At 41.0% G+C, this 25,645-nt stretch overlaps 1 protein-coding gene across 19 annotated transcripts in view; it reads left to right on the top strand.

The window, feature by feature from the left end:
• The window catches only part of MYCBP2 (MYC binding protein 2), a 304,231-nt gene that overhangs the window by 95,545 nt on the left and 183,041 nt on the right, over window positions 1–25,645 (top strand). For 14 of the 19 annotated variants that reach the window (XM_068267866.1, XM_068267876.1, XM_068267875.1 and 11 more), the window contains exons 4-13: window positions 2,235–2,388; window positions 4,203–4,399; window positions 5,945–6,187; window positions 6,658–6,729; window positions 8,129–8,225; window positions 14,247–14,320; window positions 17,504–17,642; window positions 20,652–20,711; window positions 21,134–21,210; window positions 23,418–23,622. In XM_068267866.1, the coding sequence (XP_068123967.1) occupies window positions 2,235–2,388; window positions 4,203–4,399; window positions 5,945–6,187; window positions 6,658–6,729; window positions 8,129–8,225; window positions 14,247–14,320; window positions 17,504–17,642; window positions 20,652–20,711; window positions 21,134–21,210; window positions 23,418–23,622 (1,318 nt within the window). The remainder of the gene's footprint in view (window positions 1–2,234; window positions 2,389–4,202; window positions 4,400–5,944; window positions 6,188–6,657; window positions 6,730–8,128; window positions 8,226–14,246; window positions 14,321–17,503; window positions 17,643–20,651; window positions 20,712–21,133; window positions 21,211–23,417; window positions 23,623–25,645) is intronic. The other 5 variants (XM_068267884.1, XM_068267883.1, XM_068267882.1 and 2 more) reach the window with 1 other exon arrangement.

Here is a 25,645-nt window from a genome sequence, read left to right as displayed (position 1 = left end):
CCAAACCCTTTCCAAGCATTTACTATTGTTTTTAATTGGCTAAAACACTAATTTGGTGGTGTTTAAATAATTATCATTTTCTAAAACTCTAAATTTATTCTTAAGTATATCAAGCCCAAATACCCCTTAGAGCCATCAGACGTACCCCCTGGGGTATGCGTACCACACGTTGAGAACCTAGGTGATAGAGCACCGTGTCACAAGTGGCATGGTGATCAGAGTATTGAAAATTTGGATCCATTCCCAGAAAACTCCCCAGATCTTAATTCCATTGGGAACCTGTGATCAGTTCCAAAAACATAAGTTGCTAAGCAGAAGCCCTTAAATTTTGATTAACTCCAAGCACTAACAAGGCAAGAAGTTATCACGGTCAGCCAGGATTTGGCACAAAAGCGAACGTCCAGCATACTAGAGTGAATTACAGATGTTAAAGGACTGAAGTGAGAAGAGCATGGAGGCTGCCATATTTATTTCCTTCTAACCAATACCAGTTGCCTGGCAGCCCTTTTGATCTGTTTGGCTGCAGTAGTGTCTGAATAACACCAAAAAACAAGCATGTAGACAATCTAGTCAGATCTAATAATGTCTGAAACATCTGATCTGCTGCATGCTTGTTCAGGGTTTATGGCTAAAAGTATTAGAGGCAGATAATCGACAGGACAGCCAGGCAACTGGTATTGCTTAAAGTAAACCATAGCCCAAATAATAGAATCAATACTTACCCGGGGCTTGCTTGCATCTGAGTCCCTCGCCGTCCTCCAGCAACGTGCGCAGAAGACCCCGACTGACACGACTGAACCAGTTACTGCGGCTGATTGCGGCTGAACAGCAGACCACAGGCAGATGACGAGGGACTCTGATGTGCTTATGGGGCTGGAGGAAGCCCTGGATAATTATCGATTCTTTCTATTTGGTCTCTGGTACACTTTTAAAAGGGAAAAAAAAATATGGCAGCCTCCATATCCCTCTCGCTATGGCTGTCCTTTAAAAAGGGCAAACACTATAAATGTGTTTGTTTTTTTTTTTTGTTTTATTAATGTGATGCATTTGCAGATAAGTCTCTGAGATGTATGAAATGTTTAAGTGTTTTTAGCCAACTATAGCAGCATGTAAAAAATAAATTGTGAATTATAAAGTATTTCACAATACATGCACAAATAGTTTTGCCTTCAAAAAATAAATGCAAAGTTTTTTTTATCAGAAACAGTTTCTGCTGAAATTGTTTAGCAGTATTGCTCCGTTTGCAATCTTGGTAAATGCAGTTTTAAGTAATATTGCACTAATAGAGATCAGAGAAGAATTTATACAGTATTATTGTATGTAAGAAAATAGCTTTGATACTCTTATGTGTGTTTTCTTCTTTATCCTCCTCCCTTTTTTTTTTTTTTTTTTTTTTTTTTTTTTTTTAATCTGGAAGGCTCGGTCCACACTTGTGCGGGCGCAGAGCGGAAACGGAACGCGCATCCGGGAGCAGATGCGTTCCGTCCATTCTGCATCCGCTTTGCGCAAAAGCGTTCCACGTCCATTCCGTGTCCGCAGCATCGCAACGTTGGCCTGTATGCATCGCGGCTCACCTTTCTCGCCGCCACCGCTCGTCCTGCGCTCTGTCCCTTCAGCAGCCCAGGGGCCAGCAGAAACCTATCTCTCCATAGGCTGCAACAGGCCAAGTCTCCCTAGCAACAGGTAGAATTCTCATTGGTCCCAACATGAACCAATGAAAATTCTCCCTGTTGCTGAGGATTCCCATTGGTCTGCTGCAGTTCAGTGGAGAATACACGACCACTGGGCTGTTCAGAATAGACAGAGTGGCGGCGATGGGCGGCAGGACACGTGAGTATTCACGGCGTGGATGAGACGAAAATAGGCCATGCCGATGTGGCAACTAACCTAGTGAGAATGGACGGTGTCTGTTCTCATAGGCTTGCATTGGATACATTTTCCTGTCCAGTCCGGGAAAAAGTGTTAAATCCGGACTCTTCATTACGTTTTCCTTCCGTGCCACATGGATCCGTGTGCGATCCGGTTTCTCTGCACGAGTGGAAGCGGGTCCTATTTCTAACATAGGAACCGCTTCCTGCGTTTTTGCAGAACTTTAAAAACGTATCCCACGGATACGTGTTAAAAACAAGTGTGAGCTGAAACTTTGCCGTTTTAATGAAGCCAAAACACTGCATAATTATATGGTGCTGAGCAGTTCTCTAATATAAATTAATGTATATTTCCTTTATTTTCAGATAATTGAAATTGGTTTATGTGAGGTGTTTGAGTTGATAAAGGAAACCCGCTTTTCTCATCCATCACTGTGTTTGAGGAGCTTACAGGCTCTCCTCAATATACTACAGGGTCAGCAGCCAGAAGGACTTCAGTTGGAACCTCCAGAAGTGTTGGGTAAGGCCTGAATTCACAGTACAGTGCTGTCCACATACACATGTATTCTTTATAGGTGGCAAGTTAGTGCTGTCCAAATGCTGAAGACTGTTTGACTGTTGCTGGGGAGGGCTTAGTTTCAGTAAGCTGGTGCTAAACCGTATACACATGACTGAAATGTATCAGTTGCTGGGGGAATTTACTGATGCACATTCACCTCAGCTGAAGATTATGAAAGGGTTACTTTAAAATTCCATTTTAAGATTTGGAACATCCGACTGCTTGCTACCACAGCGAAGCAGAGTCTTGTTTATAGCAGCACCAATTCACTTTTGATTCGCTGTAAATGTTTTGAACCTGTGTATCAGATGCGAAACCTCTGAAAAATGTACTGGGGACCTTAACAACAATACATGGTCCAAACGGATAGCCCGATGTACAGAATGTACTTTATTATAAAATGCAGTGAATATGGTGGTCAAAATGCTGGTGTTTTATAGCACCCAGCAACAGGGAATGTTTGTGTGCAGGTCTTTTCTGATTCCCCACCTCCCCTTTAATGTATAGGGAGGGGTGTAGCTAGCCTACACACGGTAACAGTATTGTAAAACATTTTACACATTGCTCATCAGAGGAGACTGGCAGATGTAGTGAGGGATAGCTTCCATCTGTATTTCATTATAGATTGAATGGTCGCCCTTTCCCACCACTGGAGGGATGTGGGTGGGTGTTGAACAGAATGTGAGATCAGTCAGTTTTAAGGCGCGTACACACCCTGTATTGTTACAAACGACGGGTCCGTCAGAACCTCCCGCGGGGCGGTCGTGCTGCCGACAGTTGTATGTGAGTACAGGCTGTCGGCAGACTGATGAGACTGTTTTTGACTAATCCGCCCGTCTAATCAGTCTGCCGACAGCCTGTACTCGCGTACTACCGTCGGCAGGACGACCGCCCGGCAGGAGGGTCTGACAGACCATCGTTTGAAACAATACGGCATGTGTACACGCCTATAGCCATTTGCTCACATGCACAGGGACAAGACTGATGGGTATCTCCTGTTGAGTAGCTGGCTATTCAACACTGTAACAATACAATGGGGGAATAATTTAGCCATCAGAGGTTAAAGGGTGTAAAATATATACAGTGATACAAATAAACGTCAACCTGTTTCACCCCAAGTGGTTTGTCAGGAAGTACAACACCACACAACAGATTTACATCACCCCCCACCACATAGCACAACCCCCAACAGCATGACAACCCAAGTCAGAACTGCGTTCCCTCTGTATGGCTGCAAGTTAAATACCTTAGGCACCATCGGTAGGGGCCCGCCCCCTGGGTGTACATCTCCACCCTCAATCTGTATAATGCATGCATGTAGGAGGTGTAGCTGTGTACAGTTCCAAACGGTTGGTGCCCTGTGTAAAGCATGAGGCTATCAGTCATGCAGCAATTGTGTAATGCACAGCATACACTGAGTAGGGTAGACCACCCGTGACGTCACATTCGTTCCGTCACTTCCGGTGTGTGTCCCTGTGTTATTGGACCGAGTAAAGCTCTGTGAGGGGCATGTGGAAGTAGTAAGAATGCATATCTGTCTTCGTATACGAAACCTGTATCTCAGCAAAGTTTTTCTATAAGACTGTTAAATGCGAACTGTTGATGTTTAGTATGCAGCTGCCCTCACTGCTCTGTCTTGTCTTGATGAATCACTTATTAATATTGCATTCCTTTTTAATTATTTGTGAAAATTACCTCAGAAACTGAAAAGTTGTTGCTGTTTTGTGCTGTGTGTGCACTAATGTCTTTCCAATTCTGATGTGCTCTTTTTGCAGAATCTCTTCTTCAGCTTATTCTGGAAATCACTGTTCGTAGTACTGGAGCCAATGACCCCACTGGGCAATCACTAACTGCACTTTCCTGTGCCTGTCTGTTCAGTATGGTGGTAGCATGGGGAGAAACAGGAAAAACTCTACAAGCCATTTCGGCTATTCTTACCAACAATGGCAGCCATGCATGCCAATCTATTCAGGTACATTTTTCCCATTCTGTTTTTATTCTCATACCTAGCATATTTTTCTGTTTTACAAAAATGCTACAAGAGCCATGGACCTTTTAAACCAGAACTCTAGAGAAATTATGAAATAAAAAAAAAGTGTACAGGGTAGACTTGGCCTATCTGAAATATAACTGCAACTTAGTTAGGTCCATATATATTTGAACAGAGACCACTTTTTAATTTTGGTTCTGTACATTACCACAATACATTTTTAAATGACACCACTTGGATGCAGTTGAATTGCAGTCTTTCAGATTTAATTCAGTTTGGTGAACAAAAAGATTGCATGAAAGGCTGTGAGGTAACTAAAGCATTTTTTAACACCATACCTTCATTTCATTGCATCACAAAAATCCAGTGTAAAATCAGCTTCTAGATGACAGCAGGCAATAAAAAATCTCAGGATAATTTTGGCATTACTTTTTCACCCACTTTTGGTGCTTTTTCAGTTTGTGTGCTGAAAACTTAATTTAAATGGAAGATGAAAAAATATTTCCTACGATAAAACTTAGTAGAAAAGGTTAATTAAATAAAGGCCCCAGAGTTTCGGCTTGTCTAAACCGAGCACATGGTCCTCTTTACCCCTCATCTTGGAATCCATTCCAGGATTTGCTCCGCCTTCGTCCCTCAATAGCAACAGAATGTGTGCTGTAGCCTCACAATGTAATCTATACAACACTCATCTGTTCCTGCTTATTTCACATCCCTGTATATAAGCATCATTTGAATTGTTTGACAAGAGAACACTCTATCCAAATTGAACGTTTAGTTCACAAATGTGAGTTAAGCCCCTTGTCTGAAAAAAAGTGCACTAAACACACATATTCAGAGCCTGAGGTCTAATGGGGCCCATATACTGGTCGATTTCAGCGATCAATCGATTGGCAGCTGATTTCGATCGATTTGCTCTGACAGGATGGAAGATCTAGGTAGACCTGCTGCTAGCAGCAGATCGATGGCCCATAGAGTTGCATTGGATCTAATGGTGCAGTAATGCATTTAAACTGATTTTCAATAGATTTCATTCTGAAACATCAGATTTCTGTCAGATTAGACTTGACAGGCATCTGACAGAAATCTATCGGATGGTCGAATCGGCTGTAAATCTATAAGCATATGGCCACCTTAAGACTATCCATTACACGCATGTTCACACGCTGTGTCCGTCTCCACATCAGCACATTGTCCTGACATAAGTTTGCATCTGAATCCCACTGCTGTGCCAATGTGTGCCTATTGGCGTTTGGATGTGAAGCCTGAAAAATTGCAGCAGATTGCAATTTCCCCCCCCCTCCCCCCCCGCATAGAAATTGGAAGCAGCCTATTGATTTCAGTAGGCTTTGATTCTGTATCCGAATTTGCATGCGGGAAAGCGGAAGGAATGTGCATGTATGGAAGCCTAATGGTTATATTGGCTGGTTGTGGTGTTAGATTTCTTGCTAATGAAATACTGGTCTCTTTATTTTTCACCTTCCTATTGGCTTCCACATTAAATTTTGTGGTGTTTGTGTTGGACAGGTGCCAATCATCTTAAACTCTCTGCAACGTAGTGTGCAAGCAGTTCTGGTAGGCAAAATCCAGATCCAGGACTGGTTTACAAGCGGGATTAAGAAGGCAGCCTTGATGCAAAAATGGTCTTTAAAAGAGATCCCTGTCGATGAAGACGACCAGTGCCTCCTTCAGAGTGACGGATTCTTCCTCTACCTTTTATGCAAAGATGGCCTTTACAAGATTGGCTCAGGATACAGTGGGACAGTGAGGGTAAATCTACATTATTGCTGCTTTCATGACCTTGGCCTTAGTAACATCTGTCTTTATGCTTGGCTTTTTGTAAAGGATAAGAACAGCTACAATGACCAAGCAGTGACCTGAATTTATAGATTACTTCCTGCCTTAGGTGGGAAGTTGATATATTTCAGTTGTATATCATTCAGAAAGATCAATGACACCTTCTTGCCAAACCAGACCCTTAATTTTCAGGTTTCTGTATTGATCTTTTAGATAGTACATATTTCTCTGGCTCTGATTATTTTGGTTGAATCCGCACTGTGCAATATGTTGGCTCTTTATAAATACACTAAATAAATGATCTTTTTTGGATAGGTTTGTTATAATGTAGGAAACACTTATCGTAAAATTGGTGATGTTTGGATGCCGAAGCTGATGTAATTGCACTAGATTATAATGTGCTATAAATGGAGTCCTAAAATCATTGTTTGTACATTTTGCAGGGCCACATTTACAATTCCACATCCCGCGTCAAGAGCAGAAGAGAGAAGAAGTCCTGGTTAGGTTATGCTCAGGTACAGTCATGTTTTCTGCATTTCTACAATTCACTATGTGTGATGCATGAAGTCAAATGAGAAAGCAGAGCACCATTAACCAATGTGCATATGATCTAAATCTCTACTCTACTCTAAAAGTAATCTAATAAGAAAATGTTACCACCCTGACTCTGCTTTTACTCTTAGGCCGCTTCACACTGGCACATTCTAGTAAACCGATCTGGGAAAACTGATCCGTTTCTGTTTGGTATACATTTTTACAATGGAAGGTGCTGAATAGCTGCAGGGGAAAATGCCAGTGCTATATGTGTTGATGTTGAGAAAGAGCTAATATTTATGTAGCACTGACCTCTTCTACAGCACTGAACAGAGTATATAGTAGTGTCACAAGTACAGAACATTAATTGCTGCATTTCAGATCCCCCATCCCCCCCCGCCCCCCCCCCCCCCCACACACACACACACACACACCACCATCACCAAAGTGGATATTTTTGCTGCCTAGAATGGTTCATTTTATAGTGTGTTGTGCAGCTATGTTGTTCATTGCCTCCCATGCAGTTCTTCAGCCTTCATTTCCGTTATAGTAGTATAATAGTAGTACTTATAATAATTTGTAAGCTTTGGCTCCTATCCTGCTGACACAACTCTTGTAAAGGCTGCCATCCACATGACATCCCTCCCCCTCCCCTTTTTCCCGTAATTATTTAATTTGATTACACATTCGGTCAAACGAAACAAATACCGTATATACTGGCGTATAAGACTACTTTTTAACCCCTAAAAATCTTCTGAAAAGTCGGGGGACGTCTTATACACCGGATGTCAGTCAGGAGGGTGCCAGGCAGAGTTGTAAATACCGTACTTATGGTGCAGTCCCCTGGTTAATAGATCGCATTCTCCGCCTAATTGCTCTTTGCGAGCAGCTGCTCCTCTTCCGGGGTCACCTGACTGGTGATGCGTGCGCTCCAATGATGACGCTCATAGAAGAGATTGCCGGTCTCTTCCATGAGCATCATCAGTGGAGCGCACACATCACCGGTCAGGTGACCACGGAATAGGCACGGTTACCCGCGCAAGCGGCTGCTCGCAAGGAGCAATTAGGCGGAGAATGCATAAGTACGGTATTTACAACTCTGCCTGGCACCCGGCATGCTCGCTCACACACAGGGGTAGTCTTATACGGCGAGTATACCCCAAACTGTATATTGTAAGAGGGAAAGTTGGGGGGTCGTCTTATACGCCCAGTCGCCTTATACGCCAGTATATACGGTATGTAAAGATCTTTCTCTGTTAAATTGACTGTAATCAAAGGCAGTTTTTACGTTTTATTTCAGAATTAAGGATTTGGGGACAGCCTGTATGTGTAATTTGCATGTAACATTACAAACGTATCCTGTTGTCATTTGTTCCTCAGGGTTACTTGCTCTTCAGAGATTTGAGCAATCACAGTACGACAGCCATAAGAATTAATCCAGAGACATTGGAACAGGATGGAACAGTAACTGTGCCAGGTAATCTGAATTCTCTTTAGATAAACGTAGAGCCTTCTTACAATGTGTTGCTTCTCACAAGAATTTCAGTTTTGCATTGTTCAAGTGTACCCGGGGCGATATGACATGAGATAAACGTGTATGTGCAATACAAAACATATTAATAACCAGGCTGTTTTACTTTTTATTTTTCTGCCTGAAAGAGTTCATTTCTAGGCATGGAAGTGACAGCTTCTGTCTTGTCGGTACCTTGTCAGGAATATAGTAAACATCACTGATGTGCAAAGTACAACTTCTGAGGGCAGGGAGAGAGAAAATCCATGAACTATTGACCTTTTTCTAACTCTGGGACACCGCAAGCTGCCACTGATTAGAGAACGTAAAACATTCACCCTACTTCGTAACTGTTAAAATATAAAAGAAAACCCTGGGATATTTTAAAAAGTCATTTTTAGTAGTAGTAGGATAAATAATTGTTTCTCTTCAGTGAGACTTTGTTTTACTTACAGTGGTGTGAAAAACTATTTGCCCCCTTCCTGATTTCTTCTTCTTTTGCATGTTTGTCACACTTAAATGTCTCTGCTCATCAAAAACCGTTAACTATTAGTCAAAGATGACATAATTGAACACAAAATGCGGTTTTAAATGATGATTTTTATTATTTAGTGAGGAAAAAAAACTCCAAATCTAGATGGCCCTATGTGAAAAAGTGATTGCCCCCTTGTTAAAAAATAACTTAACTGTGGTTTCACACCTGAGTTCAATTTCTGTAGTCACCCCCAGGCCTGATAACTGCCACACCTGTTTCAATCAAGAAATCCCTTAAATAGGAGCTATCTGACACAGAGAAGTAGACCAAAAGCACCTCAAAAGCTAGACATCATGCCAAGATCCAAAGAAATTCAGGAACAAATGAGAACAAAAGTAATTGAGATCTATCAGTCTGGTAAAGGTTTTAAAGCCATTTCTAAAGCTTTGGGACTCCAGCGAACCACAGTGAGAGCCATTATCCACAAATGGCAAAGACATGGAACAGTGATGAACCTTCCCAGCAGTGGCCGCCCGACCAAAATTACCCCAAGAGCACAGAGAAAACTCATCCAAGAGGCCACAAAAGACCCCAGGACAACATCTAAAGAACTGCAGGCCTCACTTGCCTCAAATAAGGTCAGTGTTCACGACTCCACCATAAGAAAGAGACTGGGCAAAAACAGCCTGCATGGAAGATATCCAAGGCGCAAACCACTTTTAAGCAAAAAGAACATTAAGGCTCGTCTCAATTGTGCTAAAAAACATCTGAATGATTGCCAAGACTTTTGGGAAAATACCTTGTGGACCGACGAGACAAAAGTTGAACTTTTTGGAAGGTGCGTGTCCCGTTACATCTGGCGTAGAAGTAACACAGCATTTCAGCAAAAGAACATCATACCAACAGTAAAATATGGTGGTGGTAGTGTGATGGTCTGGGGTTGTTTTGCTGCTTCAGGACCTGGAAGGCTTGCTGTGATAGATGGAACCATGAATTCTACTGTCTACCAAAAAATCCTGAAGTAGAATGTCCTGCCATCTGTTCGTCAACTCAAGCTGAAGCGATCTTGGGTGCTGCAGCAGGACAATGACCCAAAACACACCAGCAAATCCACCTCTGAATGGCTGAAGAAAAACAATATGAAGACTTTGGAGTGGCCTAGTCAAAGTCCTGACCTGAATCCTATTGAGATGTTGTGGCATGACCTTAAAAAGGTGGTTCATGCTAGAAAACCCTCAAAGCTGAATTACAACAATTCTGCAAAGATGAGTGGGCCAGAATTCCTCCAGAGTGCTGTAAAAGACTCGTTGCAAGTTATCGCAAACGCTTGATTGCAGTTATTGCTGCTAAGGGTGGCCCAACCAGTTATTAGGTTCAGGGGGCAATTTCTTTTTCACACTGGGCCATGTAGGTTTTGAGTTTTTTTTTCTCACCAAGTAATAAAAACCATCATTTAAAACCGCATTTTGTGTTCAATTATGTTATCTTTGACTAATAGTTAACATTTTTTGATGAGCAGAAACATTTAAGTGTGACAAACATGCAAAAGAATAAGAAATCAGGAAGGGGGCAAATAGTTTTTCACACCACTGTAGACTTGTCACCCTAATGCTGGGAATACACGGTTCGTTTTTGCCTTCGTTTAAACCTTCGTTTCGATTGTGCCTTTTGTCCTTTTCGATCCCGAAATAATCGAACATACGGTTAATATCACCACCCACGGTTTCGTTTTTTTTTCCGATTCTGATGGTTTCGTTTTTCCAATGATCGAAGGCTGCAAAGAAACGAAACGAAAATCCCTTTTTACAGGGACGGACTAACATAAACGAACATATAATCGATCTGAACAGCCATCAAGCCTACCAATGGCTCGATTAGATGGATAAAGAGAGATAATATCAAACATGTTCGATCACTAGTCGTTCGTTTTTGGGGTCTATTAATCGAAACTATAATGAGATTATGACTATTTTCACATACGTTTTCAACACTCGATTCGTTTACCGAACGAAACGAAGGCTAAAACGAAGGCAAAAACGAACCGTGTATTCCCAGCATAAGAATCCTCAAATAATTTAAGAGGCATATAAGGACTTTTAGAATTCAAACTGAAGTTCTTATAGTGGCTGCAGGATATTAAGCAACAGCTTTTAATTCTAAGCATATAAACCTAAAAGTGAATCTGTTTTAGAGTTCTAGCTTTTATGGATGGTGCTATCTTGATCCAGCACTGCACAGTAACGTTGGCCTACCAGATCATCAGCTCCAGAGTTTGTACTGCATATTTGCTGTCCTAGCTATGGTTGATGATAGTACAGCTTCCAAAACCGTTATTCTACCGTTTAAAGGGGCACTATGGCAAACAAAATTGTAAAATTTAAAATATGTGCAAACCTAGATAAATAAGTATGATTTTTCCAGAGTAAAATGATCCATAAATTACTTTTTCCCCTATGTTGCTGTCACTTACAGTAGGTAGTAGAAATCTGACAGAAGCGACAGGTTTTGGACTAGTCCATCTTTTCATGGGGGGGATTCTCAGTGATTTATTTATTTTCAAAAGCACTTAGTGAATGGCAGTTGCTCTGTTCAACTGCCAAAAAACTGTGTAGCGAGCAGGGAAGCTGGCCAGCATCATTGTTTAAATCCTTTTACAGGAATAGCTTTATAAAGAATAAAAGCCTTGCTGAGAATCCCCTATGAAGAGATGGACTAGTCCAAAACCTGTCACTTCTGTCAGATTTCTACTACCTACTGTAAGTGACATTAACATAGGAGAGAAGTATTTTATGGCTTATTTTACTCTGGAAAAAAACATACTAATTTGTGTGTTTGCACATATTTTAAATTTTTTCGCCATAGTGCCCCTTTAATGACACTTCCTTCTATTTTGTTCGCTCAGTATGCTTTGCATTGCCTGCCCAAATAATAATGCTTCTTATAACTCTCTCTCACAGGGACGTACTGTGGTGTTAATCTGATTGCATCATGTGCAAAGGTGTTGTGTGATACACATGTGGATTTTTGCAGTGACTGCAGCAAGATGCAGATTAATTTTGATGCAGATTTTATGATCATGTTAAACAAATGGATGCAGTGTGGAAATGGACCAGCTAAATGCAGCTACTGCTGTATATGTTCCATTTTCAAACTGCATACATTTACATATTTAGATTAACTTGGGATTATTTACATCTCATGTAACCATCTCTTACACTACACGTCCCCGTAATTAATGGAGATGGGCACTACATAAAGTGGTTTATATTTGCTTGCAACCAGAGGGGCAATTTTAAATTGACTAAATGCAGACTTCAGTTTGTTTGTTTTTCTAGCAAGGTACCTGTACTTTTAGGGGTACTGAATTATCTTGCTGCTGTTAATGTCCTTTACCCACTTGCTGCGATTGGGGCAGTATATCTACGCCCCGTGAGAATACTGAACCCATCCCAGCACAGAGTTCTGGAGTGGCACACCTTAACCGTATGTTGGGTACTAGACCTAGGTGCTAAGCCACGTTACCCGCAAGTCAAAAGTAACAATGAAGGTCTGTCAGCACGCCGTTGCCACAATGCGGTTTTCCATTTTATTGCATACGTCAACACAAGTTTGACAATTGTTTCGGGTTGATGGAGTGTCCCCTTCTTCAGAAAAGTGCAGACCTACAGTACAATACAACATAACACAGACATACAATTTAATAACAACCTTATTGTATGTTTGCACTTCTCTGAAGAAGGGGGTACCCACCGTGGCCCTGAAACATTTGCCAAACTTGTGTTGACATATGCAAGAAAACGGAAAACTGCATTGTGACAACGGTGTGCTGACCGAACTTCATTGCTACTGTTCCCATCCCAGGGGCGTAGATATACACCTCCCGCGTATGTTCTCACTGCCGATTGTTATAGGGGTGATCAATGAATGGGAATGCAGTTCCCATTCATTGATGTAAGTCTCCGTGTTAATGATCACCAGCATCAATGAGATGCCTCTGTCATTGTTATAAACTTTTTTTTACCCATGCACGCATTACTTCCTGCATACTATTAGTACATAGCAGGAAGAAAATGAGTAAGGTAATCTTGTGGCCAAATAGTAAATTACAACTACTTACATTTATTTAAATAGACCTACACATAATTTTAAAATTAACTTCTAACCTCCCACACTCTCCCATAACTACGGTACCAAAATAATACTTTTGCATAAAAAAAAAACCAAATACATAAGTAGTTAGTTTAGGGACTGAACTTTTTTAAGATGCATGTCAAGAGGGAATATTACTGTTATTTTTGAAAATATGGGCTTGTAAAATGTAATGGACGCAAAACAGAAAAAAATGCATGTTTATTTCCAAATAAAATATTGGCGCCATACATTGTGATAGTGACATATTTTAAATGGTGTATTAACCGGGACAAATGTGCAAATAAAATGTGGTGATCATTACGGTAGCATGTATTATGTTAAAACTAAATAATTACATAATTAAAATTATAATGGCCGAAACCTGAATTTTTTTTCCTATTATTCCCATTAAAATGCATTTAGAATAAAATAATTCTTAGCAAAATGTACTACACAAAGAAAGACTAATTGGCAAAAACAAACCCAAGAGATAGATCATTTTGTTGTGATAAGTAGTAATTAAGTTATTGGCGAATGAAAGGGAGGAGCGCTGAAAGGTGAAAATTGCCTTGGCCCATAAGGAGAAAAACCCCTCAGTGGTGAAGTGGTTAAAGACACTGAAGTCTCTCTTTTTACCTTAATTTCTTATCCAGTCCGATTCTGCATTAAATCCTAAGCAGATTTGCTTCATCCCTGCGGCAAAGCGAGTGATTTATGGCTTAGAAATAGCCCTGCAAAGTTCCAGGGCTCGCATCATTCTCCTTCCTGTAAGAGGCAGAGCTGTGTGCAGTAGCTCTGCCTCCTCTACAGTCAATCTCCTCCTCTCCCCGCCCCTCTTTTTTTTTCTTTCACGTTGAGATTGACTGCATAGGAGGCAGAGCTACTGCACAAAGCTCTGGCTACCAAGGGCAGCAGAATCTGCAACCTTTAAAGTCATGGAATTTTGCAGGTCTATTTATAAGCCATAAATCACTAATTTTGCCATGGGAATGTAGTGAATCTGCTTAAGATTTAATGCTAAATCGGACTGGATAAGAAATTAAGGTAGAAAAACTTCAGTGTCTCTTTAAAGATCCAGCAGAATACATAATATTTTATGTACTTGCAGCTCTTTTGATATGAAACACAATTCCATACCCCAATAGAAATAAAGAATACGATATATATTTGTATAATCCTGATCTCTGCGGGTGACAGTAATTGTCCACCATGCTATTTTGGGAGCATTGTGTAGGGAATACAGACCAAGTAAGCAAACAAATGTTTGCCATCAGTTCTATAATTCTTACAATTTATGTGGTGAATTAATAAATGTGAAAATGGTTGCTTATTTATAAACTAACAATGAAAACCGGTTTTGTTTCATTTCCCTGAAAATCCAGATTGCAACGCTGATGGACAGAACATTCTCTTCACTGACGGGGAGTTTGTTAACCAGATTGCTGCTTCTAAAGATGTGAGAATCCTTATTTTAATCACATAATTGTGCTAATAACCCACACATCTCTTCTAGCTAGTTTGTGAAGACTAAGGCCACATACACACATCAGACCATAGTCTTTGGAAAATGAAAGATCACAGACCAATCTTACCACCCTTCCTGTAGTATAAGAGCCATACTCTACACAGTCTTTTCTATGGAGCTGAACTCCACATCAGGAAAAAATCTTGGCAAGATGCTGCACACACAGATGCTGTACAGACACAAAAGATCAGTATCTGCAAAAGATCTGTTCCTGCCAAAAATCCATTCCTGCAAATTGCAATGATAGTCTATGAGATCTGCAGATCATTATACACACATGATTTAACCAGTTCGGCCTATCTGGACGAGCTTCCTCGTCCAGATAGGCACTGGTGCTGCCGCCGGCTCGTGCGCGCGATCGGGCGCGCCCCCGCGCGCGCTCCCGCTGCCCGCCGCTAGCCCCCCGATCAGTGAATGGGAATATAATTCCCATTCACCGATCTAACTTCCCCGCAGAAATACCGATGCTTTCTCTCCAGAGAGCGCGGTATTTCTGCCCCCAGGAAACAACTCCTCAGCATTTTAGTTCCTAGATGCGAGCTGGTTCGCATCTAGGACTTTTTTCACTGTGGCCATCTTGTGGCCAAATAGTAAACTGCACCCACATACATTTTTGATTAAAAAAACCCATTATTTTACATTTAAAATTAGCAGTTTCCCTCCCACACCAAAAATTACCCACATACACTTTTTTTATTAAAAAAAAAAAAAAAAAAAAATTAAAAAAAAAAAAAAAAAACAACATAAATAGTTACCCAAGGGTCTGAACTTTTTAAATATGCATGTCAAGAGAATATGTTATTATATTATTTAAAATTATAAGCTTATAAATAGTGATGGACGCAAATTGAAAAAATGCACCTTTATTTCTAAATGAAATATCGGCACCATAAATTGTGATAGGGACATCGTTTAAATGGTATAATAACCGGGACAGATGGGCAAATAAAATACATGCGTTTTAATTACGGTAGCGTATATTAATTTCAAACTATAATGGCCAAAAACTGAGAAATAATGAATTCCGTTTTTTTCTTATTCTTCCTGTTAAAATGCATTTACAGTAAAGTGGCTCTTAGCAAAATGTATCGCCCACAGAAAGCCTAATTGGTGGCGGAAAAAACAAGCTATAGATCAATTCATTGTGATAAGTAGCAATAAAGTTATAGGCGAATGAATGGGAGGCTAACGTTGCTCGGATGCATGAGATTTTCGGACCGCGGCGCTGAACCGGTTAACTGACATTCATCTGCAGATCCACAGATCTGAAAATCCATCCTGGTGGATCTGATCTGCAGATGAATGTCAGTTAAATCATGTGTGTATGATGATCTGCAGATCTCATAGACTATCATTGCAATTTGCAGGAATGGATTTTTGGCAGGAACAGATCTTTTGCAGATACTGATCTGTTGTGTCTGTACAGCATCTGTGTGTGCAGTATCTTGCAAAGATTTTTTTTCTGATGTGGAGTTCAGCTCCATAGAAAAGACTGTGTAGAAATGCTCTCATACTACATGAAAGGTGGTAAGATTGGTCTGTGATCTTTCATTTTCAAAAGACTATGGTCTGATGTGTGTATGTGGCCTTAGGCAGTATGAAATCTAAACTGCAGTAACAAGTATTTACTGTTGTCATTGCAGAAACTCTTGAAAATAATTCCCTTTTATTCTTAAAGCGGACCTGAACTCAGAACCCCTGTCTGCTCTAAAAGATATGCAACCGCATAATAACTTTAAAACTAAAAACATTTTTTTTTGTTACAGCTGATGCAAATCCTAAAATTAATCTGCAGTTTTTCTACTTCCTGATTCAAGGAAGCAGACCTATTGTTAACACCCTGTGCTTTCAAATGAGCTTATCTGCCATCTCTGCCATTGGCAGCCATGTGACACTGGGAGAGATCAAATTACAATTTGTGATTAGACACAGTTGAGGTTGAATTAGACAGGCTAAACTCTCTAAATACATACGGTGCATTTATCTGGTTTCCTTTTGTCTTTGCAAGAGTTCAGGTCCACTTTAAGATGGAAAAGGGTGTGGTGGACTACAGATCCCTAATACCTTCATATAAAGCCTAGCTCCAGACATGAATGTATTTAGAGAATTTTATGGATTGACACAGGTAACCGATATAGCCAAGTATGCCCCAAAGATCAAGTAAGTCAGGATGCCATTCTTAGAGTCCCACCGGTAACAAAAAAAAGTCTTGATGGTGGGTTGCCTTGTTTTCGGGCTTAAATACTTACCTGATTGGACATCGGGTCACAGGCAGCACTCTATCCCAACCCCCCACCCACCCGGGAGACGCAGTTGTGGTCAAAGTGTGACAAAGAGTGGTACAGTCTTGTATCTATGCTGAGAAAGGATTTTCAGGCTTGTGTATATGGTTGATCACAGCTCTGCTCTATGGCCTGGTGCACACCAAAAACCGCTAGCAGATCCGCAAAATGCTAGCAGATTTTGAAACGCTTTTTCTTATTTTTCTGCAGCGTTTCAGCTAGCGTTTTGCGGTTTTGTGTAGCGTTTTTGGTGTAGTAGATTTCATGTATTGTTACAGTAAAGCTGTTACTGAACAGCTACTGTAACAAAAAACGCCTGGCAAACCGCTCTGAAGTGCTGTTTTTCAGAGCGGTTTGCGGTTTTCCTATACTTAACATTGAGGCAGAAACGCATCCGCAATCCAAAATCTGCAGCAGCCTGGGAGTATGCGTTTCTGCAAAACGCCACCCGCTCTGGTGTGCACCAGCCCATTGAAATACATTACCCTAGCGGATCCGCACCCGCAAGCAGATCGCAAACCGCAGCGGAAACGCTCCGGTGTGCACTAGGCCTATAAGAGTGCTCTGCCTCGTACTGAGCAACCTACTATCTGCAAACTCAGTGCAGGAACAGCAACTCACACAGGACTGTAGTAAACTCAGCAGCTGTTTATTCCTGTTGTCAGATGTTTAGACATTTAGCCCAGGTGATATTTAAGATGCTGACAACTGTAGATGAATATTTCATAAATCATTTTTTCATTCTTTGTAGATTTGGTCTGTAGCTTATTTTGGTTTAGTGGTGTTCAGTCTTTTATTGAACTTTTAAATGTTTTTTTCCCTCATGTTGCAGGACGGATTTGTTGTTCGAATATTTGCAACCAGTACAGAGCCAGTTTTACAGCAAGAACTACAGCTGAAGCTGGCCCGGAAATGCTTGCATGCCTGTGGCATCTCTCTATTTGATTTGGAAAAAGATTTGCACATCATAAGTAAGAATCCATTTAGATTTATGTTTGTCTTATGTTTTTATATTGTAAATTTTAAACTCTTGCAAAATGTTAATTTGTTTACGTTTTTGTTTCTGTATGGCTGTTGTTCAGTTAGCTAAGCTACATACTGTTTTAGCCCCATACATACGCTCAACAGCGATCTTTTATGCAGCACAATTCTCAAACAAATAAGATGTCAATCCAACAGTTGGATTGACGTCTTATCAGTCCTATCAGTTGTTTGAACAATAGCAAGCAACTTATTTTGGTTGTTTCAACTCGTTTCACAACAAAAGTTGTTTGATAATTGTGCTGCATAAAATTCCGCTGTTAAGTGTATGGGGCTTTAGTACGTATGTCCACAAACGCATGATTATAAAATTGTCCAGTGCGTAATCTCTAGGTTTGGTGGTTTTATTCCTGAATTCAGCTGTTTCCATTAGTTTGGCCACTCCCCATTTGTCCGCCTTTTTCTACTAGAGTAAAGCCACCACCCACTTTAGAGGTCAGTTGGCCATGCAGTTATGGTTTCCACCAAAGTTGTCCACTGAGAAAGGGAAGTATAGTTAGGAGCTGTAGGCTTTACTATGTCTTTCACTTTTTTGATAGAGGATTTATGTATGTAGAGATTGTTGCTTTAGGATAATGTGGAAAAGAGTATTGATCAGTCAAGGTTTTCCAACTTGCCGAAACACACATGAACATTGAATTTGTTAAAAATGTTGCAATTTAATAATCTCAAATTTATCAAAAATGATTTAAAATCTAGAGCCATTTGACCAAACTTTTTTTTTTTCTGGGCAGAAAGTAGCTGAATTGACCTCTTGATTATCTCGGTACAGGGCCTTCTCCAGAGATTAATTGACTTTGGCTTATTTGCCCAGCACTAAAGTCTTGTACGTGTGCTTTTTTGGGGGGGAGGTTGTTACATGTTTACTTTAAAAACTCTTGTTTCCAGTTTTTCAGCTAGCCAAGAATATTGTAAAAGGTTTTGTGAACTTAATGGTCAACTAAAACCTGGCAACAGTGCTGTGGCCAGTATTGTTGTGCCCACATACTAGATCAGCAAAATACTTTATTGCTAAATGATATGCATTAGGCAGCGTTTATTATGGCTGTGTGTGTATAAATTCTTTTTAGTTTACTGTTTTTGAGTATTCATTTAAAGGGACTCCGAGCAGTGCAGAAACTATGGAAAGATACATATCTTTTTAAAGTTCTTTCTCCTCTTTCCAATGATATATAAATCGCCGCCTTATGCCTTTTAGTTTTCGCTATTTTCGCGATTGAAATTGCCGCGGCTGCAATTTCGATGGCGAAAATAGAGAAAACTAAAAGGCGTAGGGCGACGATTTAGGTGTCGTCAGAAAGAGGAGAAAGAGAGCTTTAAAATGATATCCATCTTTCCATAGTTACATTGTCTTACACAGGGCGACTTTTTCTGCTGAATGGAGCTGCTGACTTTGAGAAAAAGTCGCCCTGTGTAAGACAATGTAACTATGGAAAGATGGATATCCTTTTAAAGCTCTCTTTCTCCTCTTTCTGGCGACACCTAAATCGTCACCCTACGCCTTTTAGTTTTCTCTATTTTCGCGATCGAAATCGCGGCTGCGGAAATTTCAATCGCGAAAATAGCGAAAACTAAAAGGCGTAGGGGGGCGGTTTATATATCATTGGAAAGAGGAGAAAGAGAGCTTTAAAATGATATGCATCTTTCCATAGTTTTTGCACTGCTCTGAGTCCCTTTAAAGGATTTTTCAGGCAGGCTTTCAATTGCCTGCAATAAATCTCTGCCACATATCATTTTAGTCCCGATTTCTCCACGTAGCAATTGCCACCATGCCAGCCATCTTAATAACCACATCAAGCAAATAATGCATGCTTGGAGACAGTAGTGTTGTGTTTTGTTTATATCGTGGAAATGGTAACTTCATGCTTAAGCACCGAAAAAGAAGAATAACACTAGTATCAAAAGAGCAGTTGATGAACACGATAATCTTTAATGAATGTTGCTCTTTGTTGTATATGGTCTGTTTTAATGCAGAACATTCAGAAATGAGAGCAACTCTCTTCAAAGCAGCCGTCTAAGGCACTGACAGCTGCCTCCACCCAACATAAGCGTGGCCTGTCTTCCATTCACTTGTGTTAAAGTGCAAATACATCGTCATGTAAATTGGAGGTGGACCACTCTTTTTAGCCAAATGGAAGTGGCTGTCACTGGAACAGACGGCTGCCTTAATAGTTCACTTTCATTACTGTATGTTCTTCATTAACTCACTATGTACAATATTATTAGTAGAAAGACTGGTCAGTCAGTATTTTTTAGTGCATCTTTGAAAGCATCCCTTCCAGTACGAAGCAAAGGAAAACAGCGCTGGAGATTTTGGCACAGCCAGCGCTGCTATAGGCCATATTAGGAATTGCGGCTAAAGCAGCGCTTAAGTGGTAATTTGGGTACTGTCGAAAGGAGCCCAAATTACTTAAAAAACAGTGTAATTCTGGCAGCTGAATTGCGTCTTCTGAGTCCATGGTGGCCTGGAGGGGGAATAATAATTAACACTTCCGGGACTTCTGCAGAAGCAGGGTAAGCTGTTTTTTCGGCTTTACCTGTGCCCAAATTTCCCAGCAGCTTAATTATATGTTCGTCCCCCAGTAATCCCCCAGTAACCTCCCGTCTTATTGCATGGATAAATTACTGCTCAGATCTTGAAACACTGAAGCTATTTTTCTGACCAAAAGCCTGATTTTATTTGATATTAAACTCATAATTACTGTAACTCAGACGTGTAACGCAAATTGTATGAAGGGAAAATGTTAATTGTATATCCCCATAATCTTCATTTGAGCCTTAATTTTTCCACCCCATTTTTAGCCCCCCAACCCCCAATACTTTAGCTTTTTTTTTTCCTTCTCTTCTCCTTGGTTTTCTTTCTTAATTTAAGGTGGTCGCTGAGGTATGTGATGTGGGTTGAAGAATTATAATGCTTACTGTTTGCTGTACCTCTCCAGGTGGGCGGATCCCTATGCCAGGTGTGCTGTCATTGAGATTATGGGGAAATACTCTTAACAGTAAGAGTAATTTTGTTTTTTGTTTTGTTTTCCCCCACACTTGCGTGGCTTGGAAGGAAGGTTGATGTTGACCATCCTACATGGCTGACCTCAAGGTTGGCTTGTGTTCTGTTCAAACCTGTCAGAAGTCCCGCATCTAATCTCTGTCAGAATTAGATGAGCATTTTCTGTTAATTGTTCAGCATTATCCTTGTCTCTACTTATACCACCAGGATTGTCATGTGGCGTCTCCTACCCAATTTAGAGACCTTTACTAGGGAATGATGGATTCCTTTTGTGTGTCATGGTTTTAATTTCCCAGAGTTAACAAGTATTTATCTTTTGTATCTTTGCTTTATTTTCGTGTATCAAAAGTAGTGTATTCCTGACTCTATGCTAACGGTACATAAAACGTGTCATCTTGTCATTGTCTCTTATTCAAGGCACTGGCTTTGATGAGGAATTGGCCATTCTTGGAGCTGGAAGGGAGTTCGCTCTAATGAAAACATCTAATGGAAAGGTACAATCAGCTTTATTTCAACAAATTTATTTTTGCAAAAGGGACTTCTGATAAATTCTGGAAAATAAAGATAGTGCTGTAAATTGTGAACAATAAACCATAAGGGCTAGTTCACCCTGAAAATTGCAAAATGCAGTCACTTAGTAATCGCAAAATGCAGTCAGTTAGTGATTTTTTTTTTTTTATCTGCATGGTTACTTCAATTGCAATTGCTCAAAAATTGCTGCAAGCAACACATTTTCAATTTTTATATGAATCCCAACCTTGCAGTGTAAATTCTCACATATGATTACATTGACACATCGCTTTGCTGATCGCCATTGATCAACAAAGTGCTGAAATTCCCCTGTAAGGCACTCCAGTGTGATCTAGCCCAGTGTTTGATGTGATCATTTTTGTTTGACACAGCTGTAGTTTATGTACAGCTGCATGCACTCCTGAAGATATTAGGCTTGCATTGTATATTGCTCCACATATTTTAGGGGAAAAAAACTCCTGTTTTATTACAGGCTTATGTCTCTGTAGGTAATCCCTGTATGTTTCAGTGATGAAAGCATTGTGGAGGCCATGCTGTTTGTTGCTTGATTCCTTGTTCTTTTCACTGCAAATCGTCGTTACAATTTTGTCCTTGTGTTTGAGGCTGCAGAATTAGAGGCACAACCATTTAGATGCCTCCACAACGATGCTGCTTGTTGGGTAGGATTCTACCTGTACTTCTGTGATGAATCTGCCCACATCGTTGGCTAAGTAACAAAGTATATTTGCAGAAATGCAGCTCAAGCACTGCAGGGTGCCTTCCCTGTACTTCAGTGTTGAATCTAAACATTTTTTCCAGTCACCATTCTCTTTTCATCTAAGCTTCCATCTGTGAGTCTGATTTTTCACATTTTAACCCGGCAGTCCAGAACGAACACATGGCACCATTTTTCTCCACCAAAAGTTTTCTGACTTTGTTTCCACCTTACTAGAAGGGTGTTTTTGGTGGCAGTACTTCCATTAAGAACTGAAGAAGCGCCCAGTGTACTTACAAATGATAAAGGATGAAAGGGAAGATTGGAAGCCAGTCATTTAACTCCCTTGGCGGTCTGAATCTTTCCGGATTTTAGAGTCTAAAAGCGGGGCAATTTTTAGCATGCTTTTAGACCCTAAAGCCTGGAAAAAATCTCACTGCAGAGAGATCTGCAGCAGCCCAAGCACTCGCTCACCTCCCTGGGATCCAGCGCTGCAGTTAACCCTCCGCCTTCCAGGTGGCGCTGTAACCCTATAGTGAGATTGCCGGCTGTTGTCATGACGACAGACTGCGATCTCACCAGGGGAAGCAGAGCCTCGGAGGAGTGGGAGAAGCTGATGTCGGGATCTCCCGGGAGGTGAGTAAATAGGCCTGCTGCGCGCATTGCTCTGCATAAACCCCCCGGTGGCTATCACGAGTTTAGCTCGGGATAATCGCTAAGGAGGTTAAGGGTAAAGCCTTTACTCAACACAGTTGTTTGTTTTACCCATCCATTCTTATTGGAATCCCTGGGTCCATGTTGGGCTTCAGTAACAGTGCTACTACACTAAATGACCGAGTGTAGCCTACAATTTTCCCCCTCAAGCTCCTAAGGTGATTGCCCTTAGCCTTAAACTTTTCAAAATCTTGAGCATCTCTTTTCGGTGCACCTGTTCTTACCGACAGTTGTACACCGGGTGAGTCTCCCACACTTTCTTACAATGCATACTTCTAAATAGTCCACTTTGCTGTAGATGGGCGTATTAGGGTCCGAGTGGTTCCTATTAGCTCTAAACACACTGAAAATACTATCAATATCTATACAACAAGGCATTGTGCTGACCTAATCCAGTTTAGGATTGCTTGCAGAAAAAGGTGCAGCTACTGACATTCAGTTGTCCTATGTTTTTTGTTGAGGGGTCCAGGATTTTCCTGTTACTTCCCTGCTTATATATTCCAATTTTTAATTATGAAAACCCAGCATAAAATATATATTCAGTATTCTTCATAATGTCTGTACTAGATCAGATATAATTGTGCCACCAACAATAATGCCAATTGGCTCTCAGGGGAAAGGGCTGTCCTGATCATAATGCAGGCAGGTACAGATATAAAGAAAAGGAACGTACTTATAATTTGATTTATGATCCAGCTTTTGCCATCTTCTAATCCCAATAATGTTTGTGTGGCGTAATGTATTCTTTAAATGTTTTTGTAGGTTTACTACACTGGTAAATATCAGAGCCTTGGGATCAAACAGGGTGGTCCTTCTTCTGGGAAATGGGTGGAACTTCCTATAACAAAATCTCCAAAGATTGTCCAGTTCTCTGTTGGCCATGATGGCTCTCATGCCTTACTCACTGCTGATGACGGGAGTATATTTTTCACTGGGACTGCGAGTAAAGGTGAAGATGGAGAATCAAGTAAGTACTGTTTTATATTGTCAGCATAATTTTGAAGAACTAATGGTCATTTGCAGACAGATATATGTAATCAATATAATTTATTTCTGCAAACGAAGCCAAATTCCTACTTCAAGGGACTCCGAGCAGTGCAGAAACTATGGAAAGATGCATATCATTTTAAAGCTCTCTTTCTCCTCTTTCCAACGATATATAAACCGCCACCCTACGCCTTTTAGTTTTCGCTATTTTCGCGATTGAAATTGCTGCGGCCGCGATTTAGATCGCAAAAATAGAGAAAACTAAAAGGCGTAGGGCAACGATTTAGGTGTCGTCAGAAAGAGGAGAAAGAGAGCTTTAAAATGATATCCATCAAGCCATAGTTATATTGTATTACACAGGGCGACTTTTTGTCAAAGTCAGCAGCTGCATTCAGCAAAATGGAGCTGCTGACACTGGGGAAAGTGTCGTCCTGTGTAATACAATATAACTATGGCTTGATGGATATCATTTTAAAGCTCTCTTTCTCCTCTTTCTGACGACACCTAAATCGTTGCCCTACGCCTTTTAGTTTTCTCTATTTTCGCGATCGAAATCGCGGCCGCGGCAATTTCAGTCGCGAAAATAGCGAAAAATAAAAGACGTAGGGTGGTGGTTTATATATCATTGGAAAGAGGAGAAAGAGCGCTTTAAAATGATATGCATCTTTCCATAGTTTCTGCACTGCTTGGAGTCCCTTTAATTGGAACCCGAAGCAAGAAGTTTATGGAGTTTGCCACGTTTATTTCCTTTTATACCAGTCCTGCTGATCTATTTAGCTGCGGTAGTGTCTGAAATCATACACCTGAAGCAAACATGCCACTAATCTTGTCAGATTTGACAGAGATGTCAGAAACATCTGATCTGCATTCTTGTTCAGGGTATATAGCTTAAAGGACCACTGTCGCGAAAAATTGTAAAATTTAAATTACATGTAAACAGATATTTCAGAGTATAATGAGCTATAAATTACTTTTCTCCTATGTTGCTGTCACTAACTGTAGTTAGTAGAAATCTGACGGAACTGATGGGTTTTTGACTAGTCCATCTCTTCATGGGGCATTCTCAGTGTTTCATTTTTCTTTACAAATGCACTCCCTGAAGAGGATCCATAAAAAGATTCAGGCTGCCCCCCTACCTGTTTGCACACTATTCTGGCAGTCAGACTGAGCAACTGCTATTCACTAAGTGATTTTAAAATTAAAAAAAAACCTGAACTCCCTATCAGGAAATGGGCTAGTCCAAAACCTGTCAGTTCTGTCAGATTTCTACCACCTACTGTGAAAGCAAGGTAGGAGAAAAAGTAATTTTAACACCTTTTACTCTGGGAGAAATGTACTTTTTACCATATGTGTTTTCATGTATTATACATTTACATTTTTTTGTGGTAGAGGGAAAACATAAGCAGGAAGGCCAGGCAACCAGTATTGATTAAACGGAAATAAATATATGGCAGCCTACATATACCTCTTGCTTCAGGTTCCCTTTAAAGGGAAGGTTCAGGGACTGTCTAAAAAAAAATAAAACTCTGCATCCACTTACCTGGGGCTTCCTCCAGCCCGTGGCAGGCAGGAGGTGCCCTCGGCGCCGCTCCGCAGGCTGCCGGTGGCCGACCCGACCTGGCCAGGTCGGGCTCCTTCCGCGTTCCAAAATGCGCCTCACGGCGGCGCGCTGACGTCATCGGACGTCCTCCGGGCTTTACTGCGCAGGCTCAGTAGTTCTGAGCCTGCGCAGTAAAGCCCGGAGGACGTCCGATGACGTCAGCGCGCCGCCGTGAGGCGCATTTTGGAACGCGGAAGGAGCCCGACCTGGCCGCCGGCCTGGCCAGGTCGGGTCGGCCACCGGCAGCCTGCGGAGCGGCGCCGAGGGCACCTCCTGCCTGCCACGGGCTGGAGTAAGCCCCAGGTAAGTGGATGCGGATTTTTTTTTTTTTTTAGACAGTCCCTGAACCTTCCCTTTAAAGCTCAGCTCCAAGAAAAACAGTTTTGGATTTTGTGTGAAGAGG

Source organism: Hyperolius riggenbachi, chromosome 2, assembly GCF_040937935.1.
Source record: "Hyperolius riggenbachi isolate aHypRig1 chromosome 2, aHypRig1.pri, whole genome shotgun sequence".
NCBI lineage: Eukaryota > Metazoa > Chordata > Amphibia > Anura > Hyperoliidae > Hyperolius > Hyperolius riggenbachi.
Note: the sequence above shows the minus strand (reverse complement) of the source record. Positions and strands in the feature narration are given on the sequence as shown.